Below are 14357 nucleotides of genomic sequence, written 5' to 3'. Positions count from 1 at the left end.
AAATGTTTAAACAGCACAAATAATGTGCCAATCAGAAAAACTTTAATAATTGATACAGTTGATGTTTAACTGATTTTGTTTTTAGATAGCATCGTTCTCTCAGACCCGCCCATGATGCTGGGGTCTCACGCTTGACTCTGTAGGCCGTACTTGTGAATGCTGGCTGTCGTGGGGTCACAGAGCAGGGATGAGCTGTTTGCAACTAACTAACTGGTCCGATGTACATTACCTTTCTACACAACCAAGGCAGCTCGGGGAGACAAACACTGCTGTGCTAGGTTACCATATAACACGTACTGAAATTAACCCTGAGACAAATCTGAAATGTTCTAAGCCCGCTGCAAGCATCTCCCAGTGACCATCACTGTGCTACAACTGCCCTTTGGCTTGCCATCCAACAGATGACATTAATTGCATGTAAATTGTATTTCTCTGTTACTCACTTAAACACAAGAGCTAGTTTTTACAGACAGCACACCAATTTATCCTGATAGTTGGAGTGCAGCTGGGTTTCTATCAGTGTGAACAATAAGGATTTTAATTTAAACTATAAAAAAAGCTCCCAGACAATTCAGTCATCTTTGGAAGTCACAAACACATTGCTTCTTCTAGGGCACAGGAGCGTGCACTCACTCTACAAGCAGCTAGTAGTGAGCACAAAGGGTGTGCTCATCTTTAGGATACAATGAACTGGGAGACATATATGGTATGGTGGCAGAGGAAGAACCGAGGCCAGAACATAATTGCAGTAAGCCTTCGTTGTATTGATGCATTTCCCCCTCAAGGTCCTTTGATTTCTACTATTATGTCAAACACAGAAAGAATCTAGGAGAAAAAAAAATTGTCATTGTACCCTGATTTCTCATTAACTGCTAGACAAATGTGCACTTCCTACCCGAAACAGGAGCAACAGGGAGATTTGCTTAGTGTGCAGCTTAGTCCCCAGACACTCCCACAGCAACCTGCCTGCTAAGGCAGCCAGGATCCAGCTTAGGACTTGAAAAGCTCACAACCCCTTCATCCAGTCAGCTTCCCTGTATCACGAAGGTCATGGACTAGGCAAACACTCCAGCTACAGTTTCAAGCAGCACCAGGCTCCAGTTTTGTTGGCTAAACTTATCCCTAAGTATTGAATGCTTTTGATGTGCATGCAGCTGTCTTCTTGGCTTCCTGTATGTAGCATTTGCCAGCATAAAGAAACACAAGGATTTCTGGCACTGATTGGCAGTCTGCTAGTTTGAGAACCTTAGCACTAAACCCAGGCGTGCCTCCTTTCCAGTGCACTTCTCTGCAGTCCACACTTGGGGTTTCTCTATGCTAAGACCATGTCGCCTGCGAAGATCATCTCTTCCATTCTTTTCTACCGGATTGGATCCCTCTTCACTGCTGTCTTGCTGGCACACATAGAATGCTGAGTAGAAGTAGGATATTGGTACCTTGTGTGGGTCTTTATTCAGGAGCAAGGTGGACAGCCTCTTACCAGCCCCAGGCATTAGCTGCTACTGTTCCAAAGACAGCTCTCTTCTGATCATGGCTTTGGTGTTTTATTGCTGTGTTGTACTGAATGTCAGCAGACGTTTCTCTAGCATGCACAGAGCAGACTGTGTCCTTTACACTCTCATCATGGCCCTTACTCTGACGGACTATGGCTCTTACTCTTATGGACTATGGCTCTTACTCTGATAGACTATGGCTCTTACTCTGATGGGCTATGGCTCTTACTCTGATGGACTATGGGCCCTTACTCTGATGGGCTATGGCTCTTACTCTGATGGGCTATGGCTCTTACTCTGATGGGCTATGGCCCTTACTTTGATGGACTATGGGCTCTTATTCTGATGGACTATGGGCCCTTACTCTGATGGACTATGGGCCCTTACTCTGATGCACTATGGCTCTTACTCTGATGGACTATGGGCCCTTACTCTGATGGGCTATGGCTCTTACTCTGATGGACTATGGGCCCTTACTCTGATGGACTATGGGCCCTTACTCTGATGGACTATGGCTCTTACTCTGATGGACTATGGCTCTTCTCTGATGGACTATGGACCACACTCTGTATTACTAGGATGAATCCCTTTTGGTAACAATTTTTTCAATGTACTCCTGGTAATTAGTGGAGGCTTTCTACATCTGTAGGTAGTCCTGAGAGATGTGGTCACATATTTACCTTGTGTGGTACTGTGATGGCTTCATGAAATGATGGAAATGTCCCTCCCTGTTGCACTTCGCCGTCTGGGGAGGCTTGGTGGAGACTCTGCAGCTGTCTGTCAGAACTCCCTCAAAGACCATCTCACGCATGTCTCAGTCTCCGGGGATCTACTGACCTGCTGGAGGTCTGAACACATTCCTTGTGACTCAATCTGGGAGTCCTGCTTCTGGGAGCTAACACACCTGGGTCATACTCAGAGCACTCTCTTCTCTCTCTATTTCTGCCTGAGACTGTCAATGCCTGCAGACTCAATCACCTGCCACCTTCTGGCCTTCTCATGGAAAGGCAGCTGCTGAGTTCCTGCTGTTTCCTGCTGCCATTCTACAATAGCATGTCCTGTTGCTCTCTATGGACCTGTTCATTACATTTCTCATCAACTGAAAATGGACAATAAGTGATTTGTCCATCAGGTGCATGGACAGGCTCAGGCACTGTCTTTTCCTTTCCTTACTCTTTCTGTCTGTCAAACAGAAGGCCTCATCTCACTCATAGACAGTGGGTACATCTCTCTCCCTGCTCAGGCCTGCTGCAGAACAGTCTTAGGCTTTTTGTTGCTGTGACAAAATACCTGCTAAAACAGCTCTGGAGAGGACAGGTTACCCTGGCTCCTGTGTCAGGGGTTGTAACCACAATGGTAGGCAGGATGAAGAGCAAAGGATGCCTCTCCACTGCCTTTCTGTTCCCTCTGGTGGAACCTGGGCCCCAGCCTGCCTCTGGGATGCTGCTGCTCACTAGATCCCATTGGGTTCCAGGCAGGTGTACCCTACTAACTAGTCCCCACTGGGCTCCAAGCAGGCGCACCCTCCTATCTAGTCTCCACTGGACTCCAGGTGGGTGCACCCTCCTAACTAGTCCCCATTGGGCTCTAAGCAGGTGTACCCTCCTAACTAGTCTCCACTGGGCTCCAGGTGGGTTTACCCTCCTAACTAGTTCCCACTGGGCTCTAGGCAGGTGCAACATCCTAACTAGTCCCTTTGGGCTCCTTCTCACAAACACATGCAGATGGCCACCTGCTGTGCTTTACCAGGTGCTTCCTAAGGCCACTGAGGCTGGCCACTGAGACTGACCGCAGGAGCTAATTTTCAACTCACAATGTCTACACGGCTCCCCTTTCAGTTTCTCCTTACCAGTATTTACACCTTCTTCTTCTGGCCCGGAAGCATTTCCCACTGCAGACAGTCCATAAACTACAGCTCACTTACAGCTACTGAGTTGGCACTTGAAAAAAATTCAGCTTCACCATCAAATTCTAGCTCACTTTGGCCATGTTGAGAAAGAATTAGCTTATGCGAGGGCTAAAGAGGCAAAAGCCTCAAGTTTTTATTACTCAAAAACCAAATATACTACCAAATATGTATGATAAATCTATTATTTGCAGTTTTTAAAAAATGTGACTTAAAACTTAAATGAAAAATATTTAGAGTTCACTAGAAAATGAAGGACATCAGGGACCTATATTCAGGGCAAGAGATGGCCAAATGTTCCAGAGACTCACTCTAGCCTCACCTATTCCCAGAATGCCCTTGACAGGCCCAGACTTTATACAGATCTAGGGGAGAGGGAAGGCTGAGTGAGGAAGACCCAGCAGCAATGGAGCAGGGACTAAGTCACAGCAAAGTGGACTGAAGGGACAAGCACAGCAGCCCTCACCACATGGCACCTAAGCTCAGAGAGAACCGCTACCTGTCAGTCATGCAACAGCAAAGAAGCAATGCAAATAGCACCAGGGCCAAAGCGTCACATGGGCAGAGGAACTGGCACACAAAGGACTAGGGACTTGGTCTTGCTGGTGCCTGTGTAAACCCGAGAATTATGAATTAGCACGGGGAGGTGTGAAAAGATTGGTGAGTCATGTGATAACATGCTAATTCTCAGGGAACACAGGGGAAGGACCCATACACAACTCATGGAACTTTTCTGGATATTTTAAATTAAGTCAAGAGCAAAGCATGAAAAACATAAAATAAAATCTTTCAATGGGATAAGAAATGAGGTTACATTTGTTGAGTGACAAGATGAACCTATTCTATCATGCTCACCAGACCAAGACACTCGGTAACTTCTAAAACCCAGGGCTAGAGCGATGACTCAGTGAGTAAAGAAAAACAAACAAAGCCTGGACAGAAGCTAGATAGACAGCTCAGAGCTTAAGAGCAAGTGTCGCAACGGCTGAGGACGCACGTTTGACTCTCACCACCCACACTGTGTGCCTCACAGCTCCTAAAGCTCCAGCTCCAGAGGAGCCAAAGCTCTCTTCTGGACTCTTGGGCACTGTCCTCACACATGCAATTTAAAATAAAAGAAGGTTCTTTGACTCTTTTTCTTCGGTTTGTTTTTATTTTATTTTATTTTATTTATTTATTTTTAGGTGCTCATTTGTTTTCTAATATATGAAAGCATATGGATTTGGGTGAAATGGGAGGTGGGAAGGACATGGGAGGAATTGGGGGAGGGATAATAATATAATAATCAGAATATATTATATGGAAAAAATAGAAAAAAAAAGCAACACCATTAGAAAACAAAAAAACAAAACACAAAAAAAAACTCTGGGTATAATGACACCTACTTGTAATCTGAGTGCTGGAGAGAGAGAGACAGGCAGATTCCTGGGGCAGGCTGGGTAGCCAGCCTAGTTTACTCAGCAAGGTCCAGGTCAAATGAGAGACCCTGTCTCAAAAAGTGAAGGTGGAAGTCGTCTGAAGATCAATACCCGAGACGGCACACATGTGCGCGGGCGCACACACACATATACACACACAAAATCAAATCTTAGAGTCTCACTCATATTCCAAGCAACAAGGTATCTTCAGAAGAACTCAAATGAACACTGTGCTACATAACAGCAAATCAGTGTCTGATAAAAATAAGGAACAATTATGTACCGCACATTTCAGAACTCCAGACAGAAGCCTGGTGATACGGGTTACTGGTGGAGAATTTGTCTAAAAAGCATGTGACCTGGATTCAACTTCCTCTCCTGCACTCACTTCCATGGCAAGCAGCAGAGGTTTTACCATGAATGCTGTATTTAGTGTGGTGTCTATGCATTTCTTAATCTCTTAGCATAAGTGAATATAGAATAAAACTTTCATCAGGTTTCTGTTTCCATTTCTTAGTGCTACTGACAGCACTTCTGAGTGTGTTGTCGCTGGCCCTGTTCCCAACCACCACAAAGTCCTCTAGTGTCTGTTGGCTGAATGGTTCTGTGTGTCAGAGATTTTTAGGAACACGCGTGTTACATTGCAACTTAACTACCTGTATTTCAAAAGGAAAATAAACCTAGATGTAATAATAGCTTGCTTCACTCAAATACTTAGTACCAAGCTGACAAGTTTATAAAATAACCACGTGAAGAGACACCCACCCCAGTGCATCTGCAGGCCCTAGGGTGGTGCTCTGCCATCAGTCAGCCGGTGATCTGGTATCCGCAGGCCCCAGGGAGACCACGCTTTGCTGTCAGTCAGCCTGGACATGCACATTCCCCCTAACCACGTGACTGTGCTGATCACAGAGTAGCACCGTGCCAGAGGTGCATGGCCTTCAGAGGAGGCACAAGCCTGTTCAGAGAGATGATACTGGTCAAGATAGCCGCACTGGAGGAGGTGGCGCCCACAGCACTTAGCCCCAAGCCTTGGTACTTACTTCATGGTATGTGTCCTCCAGCTCCCCATCATAGATCCATCGGTAGAGGAAGCTCAGGACAGGGTGAGACACTAAGCTCAGAATGTGCTGCACCAGGGACTTCATGTAGGGATCCCCTGTCTTTGTATAGGCATGGACAGCAGAGGCCAGCTCACCCCCTTTCCGTCCTAGGAGAAATAAGGAAAAAAATACACAAAAATAGCCAAACTTGAAGTCATGACACAAGCAATCACTTAATATTAACCAAAGACACCAAGTGACAGTGATAATATGCCTCTGCTTTCTTCAGTCAGTACGAACCTTGTGTACCTAGTAACAGTAGCAGCACAGCATGGACACTGAGATGCAGAGTGTACAAACACTCAAGCAGGAGTCAGCCAACAAGCTTTTCAGTTGTAAAACTGACTACGAGTGACCAGCTGCCCCGTCTAGAGTCTTAAGATTCACACTTTACTCTGCAATTTAGCTCACACCTAAGTACTCATGAAAAGCAAAGGCTCTAAGGACAACATGACAAGATGTGGGGTGTGGCACACATGCAAACAGCCTGCCAGCAGCAGTGCAGCTCTGCAGCAGGACCCTGAGGAAGGCCCAGGAGCGGCAGAACTGGGTTCTAGCAAGGCAAGCGCGGAGATGGCAGTGTGGGTCAGAGGCTCCTAGTCTCATACACATTGCTCTGGTGTGCAAGCAGATGAGTGATGAGAGACACCTAGGAACCCAGGAGCGAATCTTACAGCAACAATTGCCGCAGACCTGTGTGTGCTCACTGCTGTGCCCTCAATGTGAGGCTGTGTGTCCTGTGTGTGCTCACTGCTGTGCCCCTCAATGTGAGCCTGTGTCTCCTGTGTGTGTTCACTGCGGTGCCCTCAATGTGAGGCTGTGTGTCCTGTGTGTGCTCACTGCTGTGCAATCAATGTGAGCCTGTGTCTCCTGTGTGTGCTCACTGCTGTGCAATCAATGTGAGCCTGTGTCTCCTGTGTGTGCTCACTGCTGTGCCCCTCAATGTGAGCCTGTGTCTCCTGTGTGTGCTCACTGCTGTGCAATCAATGTGAGCCTGTGTCTCCTGTGCGTGCTCACTGCTGTGCAATCAATGTGAGCCTGTGTCTCCTGTGTGTGCTCACTGCTGTGCCCCTCAAACAGAGTAGAATCACAGACCCTACCACAAGCAAGTTTTGCACCAAATATGTCTAGAAGCACAGAAAGGAGGCGCTCAGAGGACCTTGGCAGTAGTCGACCAGCGCAGCAAGGGTCTTCAGCCTTATTTTGGGGTCATATGTCCAAACCAGGAGGCGCCGCAGAGTGAGGCTGCTCTCTAGTCCCAGAGTCACACCTTGATCATCTTCTAACTGCAGCTAAAAAACAACAGGGAAAGGGTGAGCAAAGAGACTGAGTCAAGTCCTCACCCCAGAACCTACGCAAATGAAAACCAGGCCCGGCTGTGCAGCAGTCAAGTCAAAGGTCCTCCTGTAAAAGCACAGCACTTTTAGGCTACACACAGTCTTCATAGGGCAGAGAGGTCCCTGAAATGAGCAATCAACTGGTTCAAGGATGCTACAAGATGCTGTCTACAGTTTTCTAAGTCTTGAAGGAGTCACCAGGAGTTCTTACCTGGGAGTGCAGGACAGAGAGGAGCCGGTAGTACTCTTTGAGCTCTTGGTGCAAGGCTGCACAGAAACTCTGTGTGAGAAAGACAAGCAGGGCTGAAGCATGGCCGTGCGCTCACAGTGGTTCAGTCTGAGACAAGAGTACACCACCACGGAGCTCAGGGCAACTGCGCTCCTGCATCTGTAGCGCTGATTTTTAGTAAGAAGCAGCTTGAACCTTGCAGAAAGAAACAGGAGGGATGTGGCAGGTTTCAGTAATGCCACAAGCATGGTCACTTTAGAGGAGGACCCTTTTACATGGTGGCCTTTCTAAGTTTCTGCAGTTGCAACAACTTTCTTGAATCCACTTCCAAGCAATGGGGACTTCTACTAGCCCCGCTTTTGGCATGGTTTCCTTACCGACCCAGTGCTCTCTGCAACTCCAGAGTTCGCTCCACAGATGCTGCCAGAAGTGGTAAAAACGGACCCACTACCTGCAGCCCAATGATAAGACCCTCTTGGCATGAACCCGAGGCTATAAACAGAGCACACAGCCCAAAGTCTGCTTGCAAGTCAAGCTACCAAACAGACCAGCAAAGGCTAAAGCCTAGCATCTTTAAAGAAATATTCAGGCCCCATGGCTCCCCATACACCTTAATGCAATACACAATCCCATAAAATATGTGCCTATTTTGCCACACAGAAGAATGAAATGCTCTTTTAGCTATAAAAAAAGAACATAAAATACAAAAAAACCCTTCTGGTGATAAAAAGGAACATAAAATGAACATTTTCATTTCCTGTAGCTATAAAATTAGCACACCAACTTTATAGGCACACAGCCAACACTTCAAAAGTCAGACTTGTGAGATGAACTGCCCCAACCTAGGGAACCACAAAGGCCTTTGAGAGAAATGCTGGGGTCCCAGTGAGGGCAGACACCTCCAAATTCCCACCACCACCACACACGAAAGCAACCAGCTCAGGGCACAGGCGTCCTTACTAACTTGTTAGCTCCGCTAACATTCAGAGAGGCAGCAATGGGGCATTTGTTCAGGTACATCATCATGTTCTACAAAACCGCCACCCCAGTCTCCAACCGGGCAGAACCACAAACATAGACAAGGTTAAAAATAAGAACATAAACAGTTTATCAACTGACCAAGAGCTTAAGCTGCTGTCAGCCATGGAGAATGCACTCCTGCAGACTGCACAGCTGAAACTACAGGTGGTCTGCATGCCAACGCCACATAGCCGGGTTCTGTGAGCGCGTCCATCTCCCACAGCCCGAGGGAGTGGGGCTGGCTGGGCTGGACCACCTGGGCTTGCAGAGGAGGAGTAATGACAAGAACTGTGCTAGGAGCCAGTTCTCCTTCTGCACAATCCTGTCCCATCTGGACTATGACACGGCTCTGCTGAGGCCTCAGGGAAAATGCACCCAGCAAGTACCCATGACAACAGGCACAGACACACCCCAACAGGGATACAGATCACCCCAACAAGAGCACTCAAATGGTCTAACACGGGCAGCCACGGCTTCTTGACTTCAGCAGCAGGACACACAGGGGCTACATGCAGACAGTGTTGTGAACACCACCCCACTAGCGTGGCCAATAAGATGAAAGCACAGGATTTAAATGCCTGACTGTAGGACCCTTATGATGCTACTATAGTGATAACATAGCTAAGGCACGTCTAGCAAGTTGTCAGGACCCGGAATATACAAAGTGTGAAACCGCCCAGTACAGAACTGGACATTCTCAAAAGACACAGCCAATGGCACTGAAAAAATATCCACAACTCCCAATTATCTGGGAAATGAAACCAAGCCCTGAGAAACACCCGAGCTCCAGTAAGAACGGCCACCATCTGGAAGATGAGGAAGGGGAAGCCAGCACACTGCTAGGTGGGTGAGCACTGGCTCCTCAAATAACTAAAGGAGGACTTCCAGATGCCCACACCCACCGTAGGCCTGTGTGGGTGCCTGCAGCACTATTCACAGCAGCCATATGTGAAAAAGTGCCAATGCACAGAGAGCTACACTGTGGAAATTCACACAAACAGAAACATTTGAGACTGTTACACAATCTGCCATACAACTTTTCAGCCAGAACAAGGAGTGAACTAAGTAAAGGTGACAGGCTCCACCTAGCCCCAGCCAGGCGTGCTGTTAGTGTCAGCCCTCAGAGAACAAGAAGGGCAGCGGTCAGCCAGCAGAACCACGAGGAAACTCTAGGCTCAAGCCTAGCACTAAGGATGCATTCTCTCCTCACTTTCTAGTACAGAAAGGAGCTTTGGTGAATGAACAGTGTGCAAGGTGAAATGCTGTCAATCATGAAGCCAAACTTCATCCCAAGGCATCACTTTAAAGTCATATTCCTAGCCACCAGCCACACTGCCCCTGCCACACCCCTGGCCATCAGCCACGCTGCCCCTGCCATGTTCCTGCTGAGTTCCTGGCCACTACCACATTGCCCTGTTACACCCCTGGCTAATAGCCACACTGCCCCTGGCTAACAGCCATGCTACCACTGCTTTGCTCCTGGCCACCAGCCACGCTGCCCCTGCCATGCTCCTGGCCACCAGCCACGCTACAGTACCTCTGTGATCCTCTCAGTAAACTTCTATAGATACCCTTGACAGCAATTCCTGAATAAGAATCCAGCTTGGACCAAAAGCATGGGCCACCAAAATCTGCAGGAGGTCAAGACTTTGGAGGTATTCCCACACTGACTTTTAAATCCACATTCCCCTCAAGATCCAGCAGCCAGGAGGGGAAGGTGGCTGCTTCAAGTGGTGTGCAGCTCCATCAGTGTTCCAGCCTTACGTAGGCAGGCAGTGACAGCAATGGGTCCCCACATTCCACACCTGTCACACTAGAACCATGGACGCCTGGTCTGATCACAGCTCCAAGGCCCTTCCTATGCCTCGGAGGTGGCAGTGGTGGGCACAGCGCAGGCCCAAGCTTCCCACTTGCAAGTCTCTTTCGTCTGGCCTTGATGAACCCCGCCTGCCATTTCCTCATCAGTCCTCAGGCCTCGTGTTCTCAGTGGACCCTGACTGACAGCATCAGCAGTTACCAAGGACACTTTCTGCAAGAAGAGCCCAACAGTGACTTCAGGCTCTGGCGCGGAGGAGAACAGCACTTCAGACCTGCAGTGACGATGAACATACCTGACCTACAAGTCCAAATGAGCGGTCCAGACTCCTCTGGTCGACATATTTTCTGATTTTATTATGTAACCATCCCAGCTCAGCAAGCCGGACTGCCATGTCCCTCAAAGATTTATTTAAGTTTGCCTAAAAAGTAAACACAGCAAAAGTAAAACTCAAAGACACCAGTAGAATTCACCATCAGCTCTAGCCACCTGTTCAAATATTCTAGCATTAAACAGCAGCCCAAGGAAGATGGAAGTAGCTACCACACCACCAAGAGGAAGAAAGCATGGCAGCAGGGAGGACGGAGTGGGAGGACACCAGGCTCCTTCTGTGTCACTCTGTGGAATAGCATTCTGGGGCCTGCCCACCAGGGACCTTGACAATCCCCAGACACAGGGGAGTGATGACCTTGTCCTGTGGAGAGGAGCAGGGCGTACATCCACAGGAGCAGGGATGTGGGAAGACTGCATCAGGAATGCTGTGTCCAGGACAGCACACCACACTGGCCTCTGTTTCTTGGGTCCTCTACCCTCACTGCAGCAGCCCCAGCAGTGGACTCATAAGGAAAAGCAAGCCTCACCACAGGGGGCCTGTGATAGATCCCAGGAGCCACAGATGGTCAGGGCAAGAAGCAAATCCAGCTGTGCCACTCATTCTGTCCCAGATCTGCCAATCCCTGGGGATGCCAGTCAGTAGGATGCTCGTTCTGACTCTAGTGACTTTTCTTATCCCTGAGCGCTACAGGCGGCACTCGGCTACCGTACCTTCCCTTCCACTTTGTAGCAGTTGTCCGTGCTGCTCATTTTGATGTACTTGCCATCGATGCCCTGGAACACATAGAGAAGGTCCCTCACAAGAGCCGCTTCAGTGACCTCCAACGAGCCTGCAAAAGATTTGTAAAAGACAGTAAGGAACACTCTCTGTGTGACACGCCTTGCACGACTGACTCGCTGTGTGCCATACATTTGCTCCCAGGCCACATATGCCAACTCGGTGAGCTCAAGAGGCAGGACAGATGCCAGGGCCTTCTGAGGGGGAGGGCTCCTGCAGTGCCCTCCATGGAGGCCTCAGAAGACAAGGCCACCAGGCAGATCACCTCCTGCGACCACCAGGCAGATAGGGAGAGGAGAGCACAGCAAGGGGCTGTGTGACACCAGCTTACTCCATGCTTGGCCCTGAGGACCCACACTTACACAAGGGAGGCTAATGTGGTTGAGAAGGTGCACGTGTGAGTGCTCCATGGGACAGCTGCGTGGGCAAAGGCTTTCATGTGCCTGAGTTACAAATTACACTGCCCCCATGGCAGTAGCAGCCACAGCCTCAGGACCAGCAGACCATGAACCACCAGCAGATCCTGCTCCTCAGTACTGGTGACTCTACCTGCCAAGCACTGCTCCACGGTGTACACTCAAGAAAAGCACTCACAACCCCCTTGACTGCCTAATGGGACTTTAAATCCTTCAAACCACCACTGAAACGGCCAGTGAGTTTCCTTCACACTTGTGCCGCGCCTAGCTCCAGCACCCTGATCAAGACAGACACCATCCTCCACAGAGCGGGGACTTAACCCCAGAAATCACTTTCCTGAAGGACTGAGTGGCTACCCAGGAGGAAGAGAGTGAGGTGGGAGGACAGGGTCTGGTACAAGGAGGTACAGAGTCCAACACCGAGGGAACCGGCCAGTCAGACGACAGCTGAGAGTGGGCGGCAGCAGAACTAACAGTGGGCAGCGTGCAGTGAGCTCACGAGGCTTCTGGCCCCACCAGGGTCTGGCGCCTCATTCTATAAAAACTAGCATCAGGTCCTGGCTAGTGTTGAGAGTGAAATGGCTTCTCGATGCCAAGACACATCTTACCACTCGAATCCCCTTCTCTCCTTGACCTTGTCATGTTTCGAGAAAGAGCACTGGGGAGACCCTTGGAGGTAGCGGTTTGTGAAGAAGGCTGATTTGCAGTCAGAGTCCACGTAAGACGAGGCCCCAACTGCGGTCGAAGGCCAGCCCCAACTCCTGGAGCTTGATGAGGCTGTCTAGAGAAATAAAGATAAAAGCATTTATGACTTCAAACAACCAGACTCCACAAGAGACAGAAATGTTCCTAGGAATTTTCTTTACTTTATTAACTAGCTACATTAATTTATAAAGCTGATACCAGGGCTCTCCTATACCACCCATCTCCATAACAGTCAGCTCCAGGTCCCTGGCACTGTCCTGGTACCGATCCAGTGTTCAGACCCGCTCCCAGCTGCATAGCTCACCTGTCCACCCGCATTACTCTTCCCTATTTGATTTTTCTACCAACACACAGCAGACATCATGCCTACACATAATCAGTTAGAAACTCTAAATTAGTTTTAACTTCAAGATCATGACCTTCATTAATTTAACACTTCCTCAGTTGATAGGTTTCAACACCTGGGCCCTGTCCCATCCACTGGTCACCAGCCCCACCCCACCTTGTGTGCAACCTATGCAAACAGACCCTGCACTTTTAATTCATTTGGAGAATGCGCAAATACATGAAATGCAAGGCAAAAGTCCCCTGGAAAACATCACAGGCACTCTGTGGAAACCTAAGAACCTGATGCTTATTTCTAGTGACAACTGTAATAAAACTACTGCTTCCTAGAACACTAAAACAGCCTCGGGCTCAAAACTGCACCTGCTACTCTAGAGTCTATACAGTACTCTGGGGAAGCCATTCTCCTCCTGCAGTCCCCTCGGTATGGGGAGCACCATCACTCCTACCCTGCAGTACCCTCGGTATGGGGAGCACCATCACTCCTACCCTGCAGTACCCTTGGTATGGGGAGCACCATCACTCCTACCCTGCAGTACCCTTGGTATGGGAAGCACCATCACTCCTACCCTGCAGTACCCTCAGTATGGGGAGCACCACCACTCCTACCCTGCAGTACCCTCGGTATGGGGAGCACCATCACTCCTACCCTGCAGTACCCTCGGTATGGGGAGCACCATCACTCCTACCCTGCAGTACCCTTGGTATGGGGAGCACCATCACTCCTACCCTGCAGTACCCTTGGTATGGGAAGCACCATCACTCCTACCCTGCAGTACCCTCGGTATGGGGAGCACCATCACTCCTATCCTGCAGTACCCTCGGTATGGGGAACACCACCACTCCTATCCTACAGTACCCTTGGTATGGAGAGCACCACCACTCCTACCCTACAGTACCCTTGGTATGGAAAGCACCACCCCACCTACCTTGCAGTACCCTCAGTATGGGGAGCACTACTAGTCTTCCCCTGAACTACTGTTGGTGGGCACAGACTTACTAAAAGCATTCAGTAATACTGTGCATCTGAAAAGAACTGTAAACGTAAAATAAAAGCCTAATTCAGGTCAAAATTGTCTATGTAATTTTTTTCATAGCAGCACTAAGCACTCTAATTTCTAAGGTCACAATTGAGACCCTTTCAGCCAAATGCGGGCTTTGGGTCAGCTGTTGGTAAATGGTACAGCTCATCACAGGGCAATGTGTGGTGCACACAGCCCATGCTCAGTACCTGCTGTACAATATAAGTCAAAGTGACTTGAGATCCCACCGTGCTTGCACGGGAAACAGCATGCTTTTGACGCTGATTCTCTGACCACAACACTGTTCCACCGTGACAACCAGCAATGACAATGGCAGGACGCTAACACTGCCTGTCTTAGGCGCATATCCTTGGCTTCCATCCTCTTTGCTCCCAGCACTAACCATAAGTCTGAAAATCACAACCTAGGACAACGC

At 48.9% G+C, this 14357-nt stretch overlaps 1 protein-coding gene across 1 annotated transcript in view; it reads right to left on the bottom strand.

Moving 5' to 3' along the window:
- LOC311591829 (gamma-tubulin complex component 3-like) overlaps positions 1-14357 on the bottom strand; it is a gene marked incomplete at both ends in the record, with an annotated part of 49891 nt that overhangs the window by 25620 nt on the left and 9914 nt on the right. The window contains 6 exons of the mRNA XM_084803447.1: positions 5861-6027; positions 7080-7212; positions 7469-7537; positions 10618-10743; positions 11367-11485; positions 12458-12630. Coding sequence (XP_084659573.1) covers positions 5861-6027; positions 7080-7212; positions 7469-7537; positions 10618-10743; positions 11367-11485; positions 12458-12630 — 787 coding nt within the window. The remainder of the gene's footprint in view (positions 1-5860; positions 6028-7079; positions 7213-7468; positions 7538-10617; positions 10744-11366; positions 11486-12457; positions 12631-14357) is intronic.

This window comes from Acomys minous, assembly GCF_964271855.1.
Source record: "Acomys minous genome assembly, contig: scaffold_93, whole genome shotgun sequence".
NCBI lineage: Eukaryota > Metazoa > Chordata > Mammalia > Rodentia > Muridae > Acomys > Acomys minous.
Note: the sequence above shows the minus strand (reverse complement) of the source record. Positions and strands in the feature narration are given on the sequence as shown.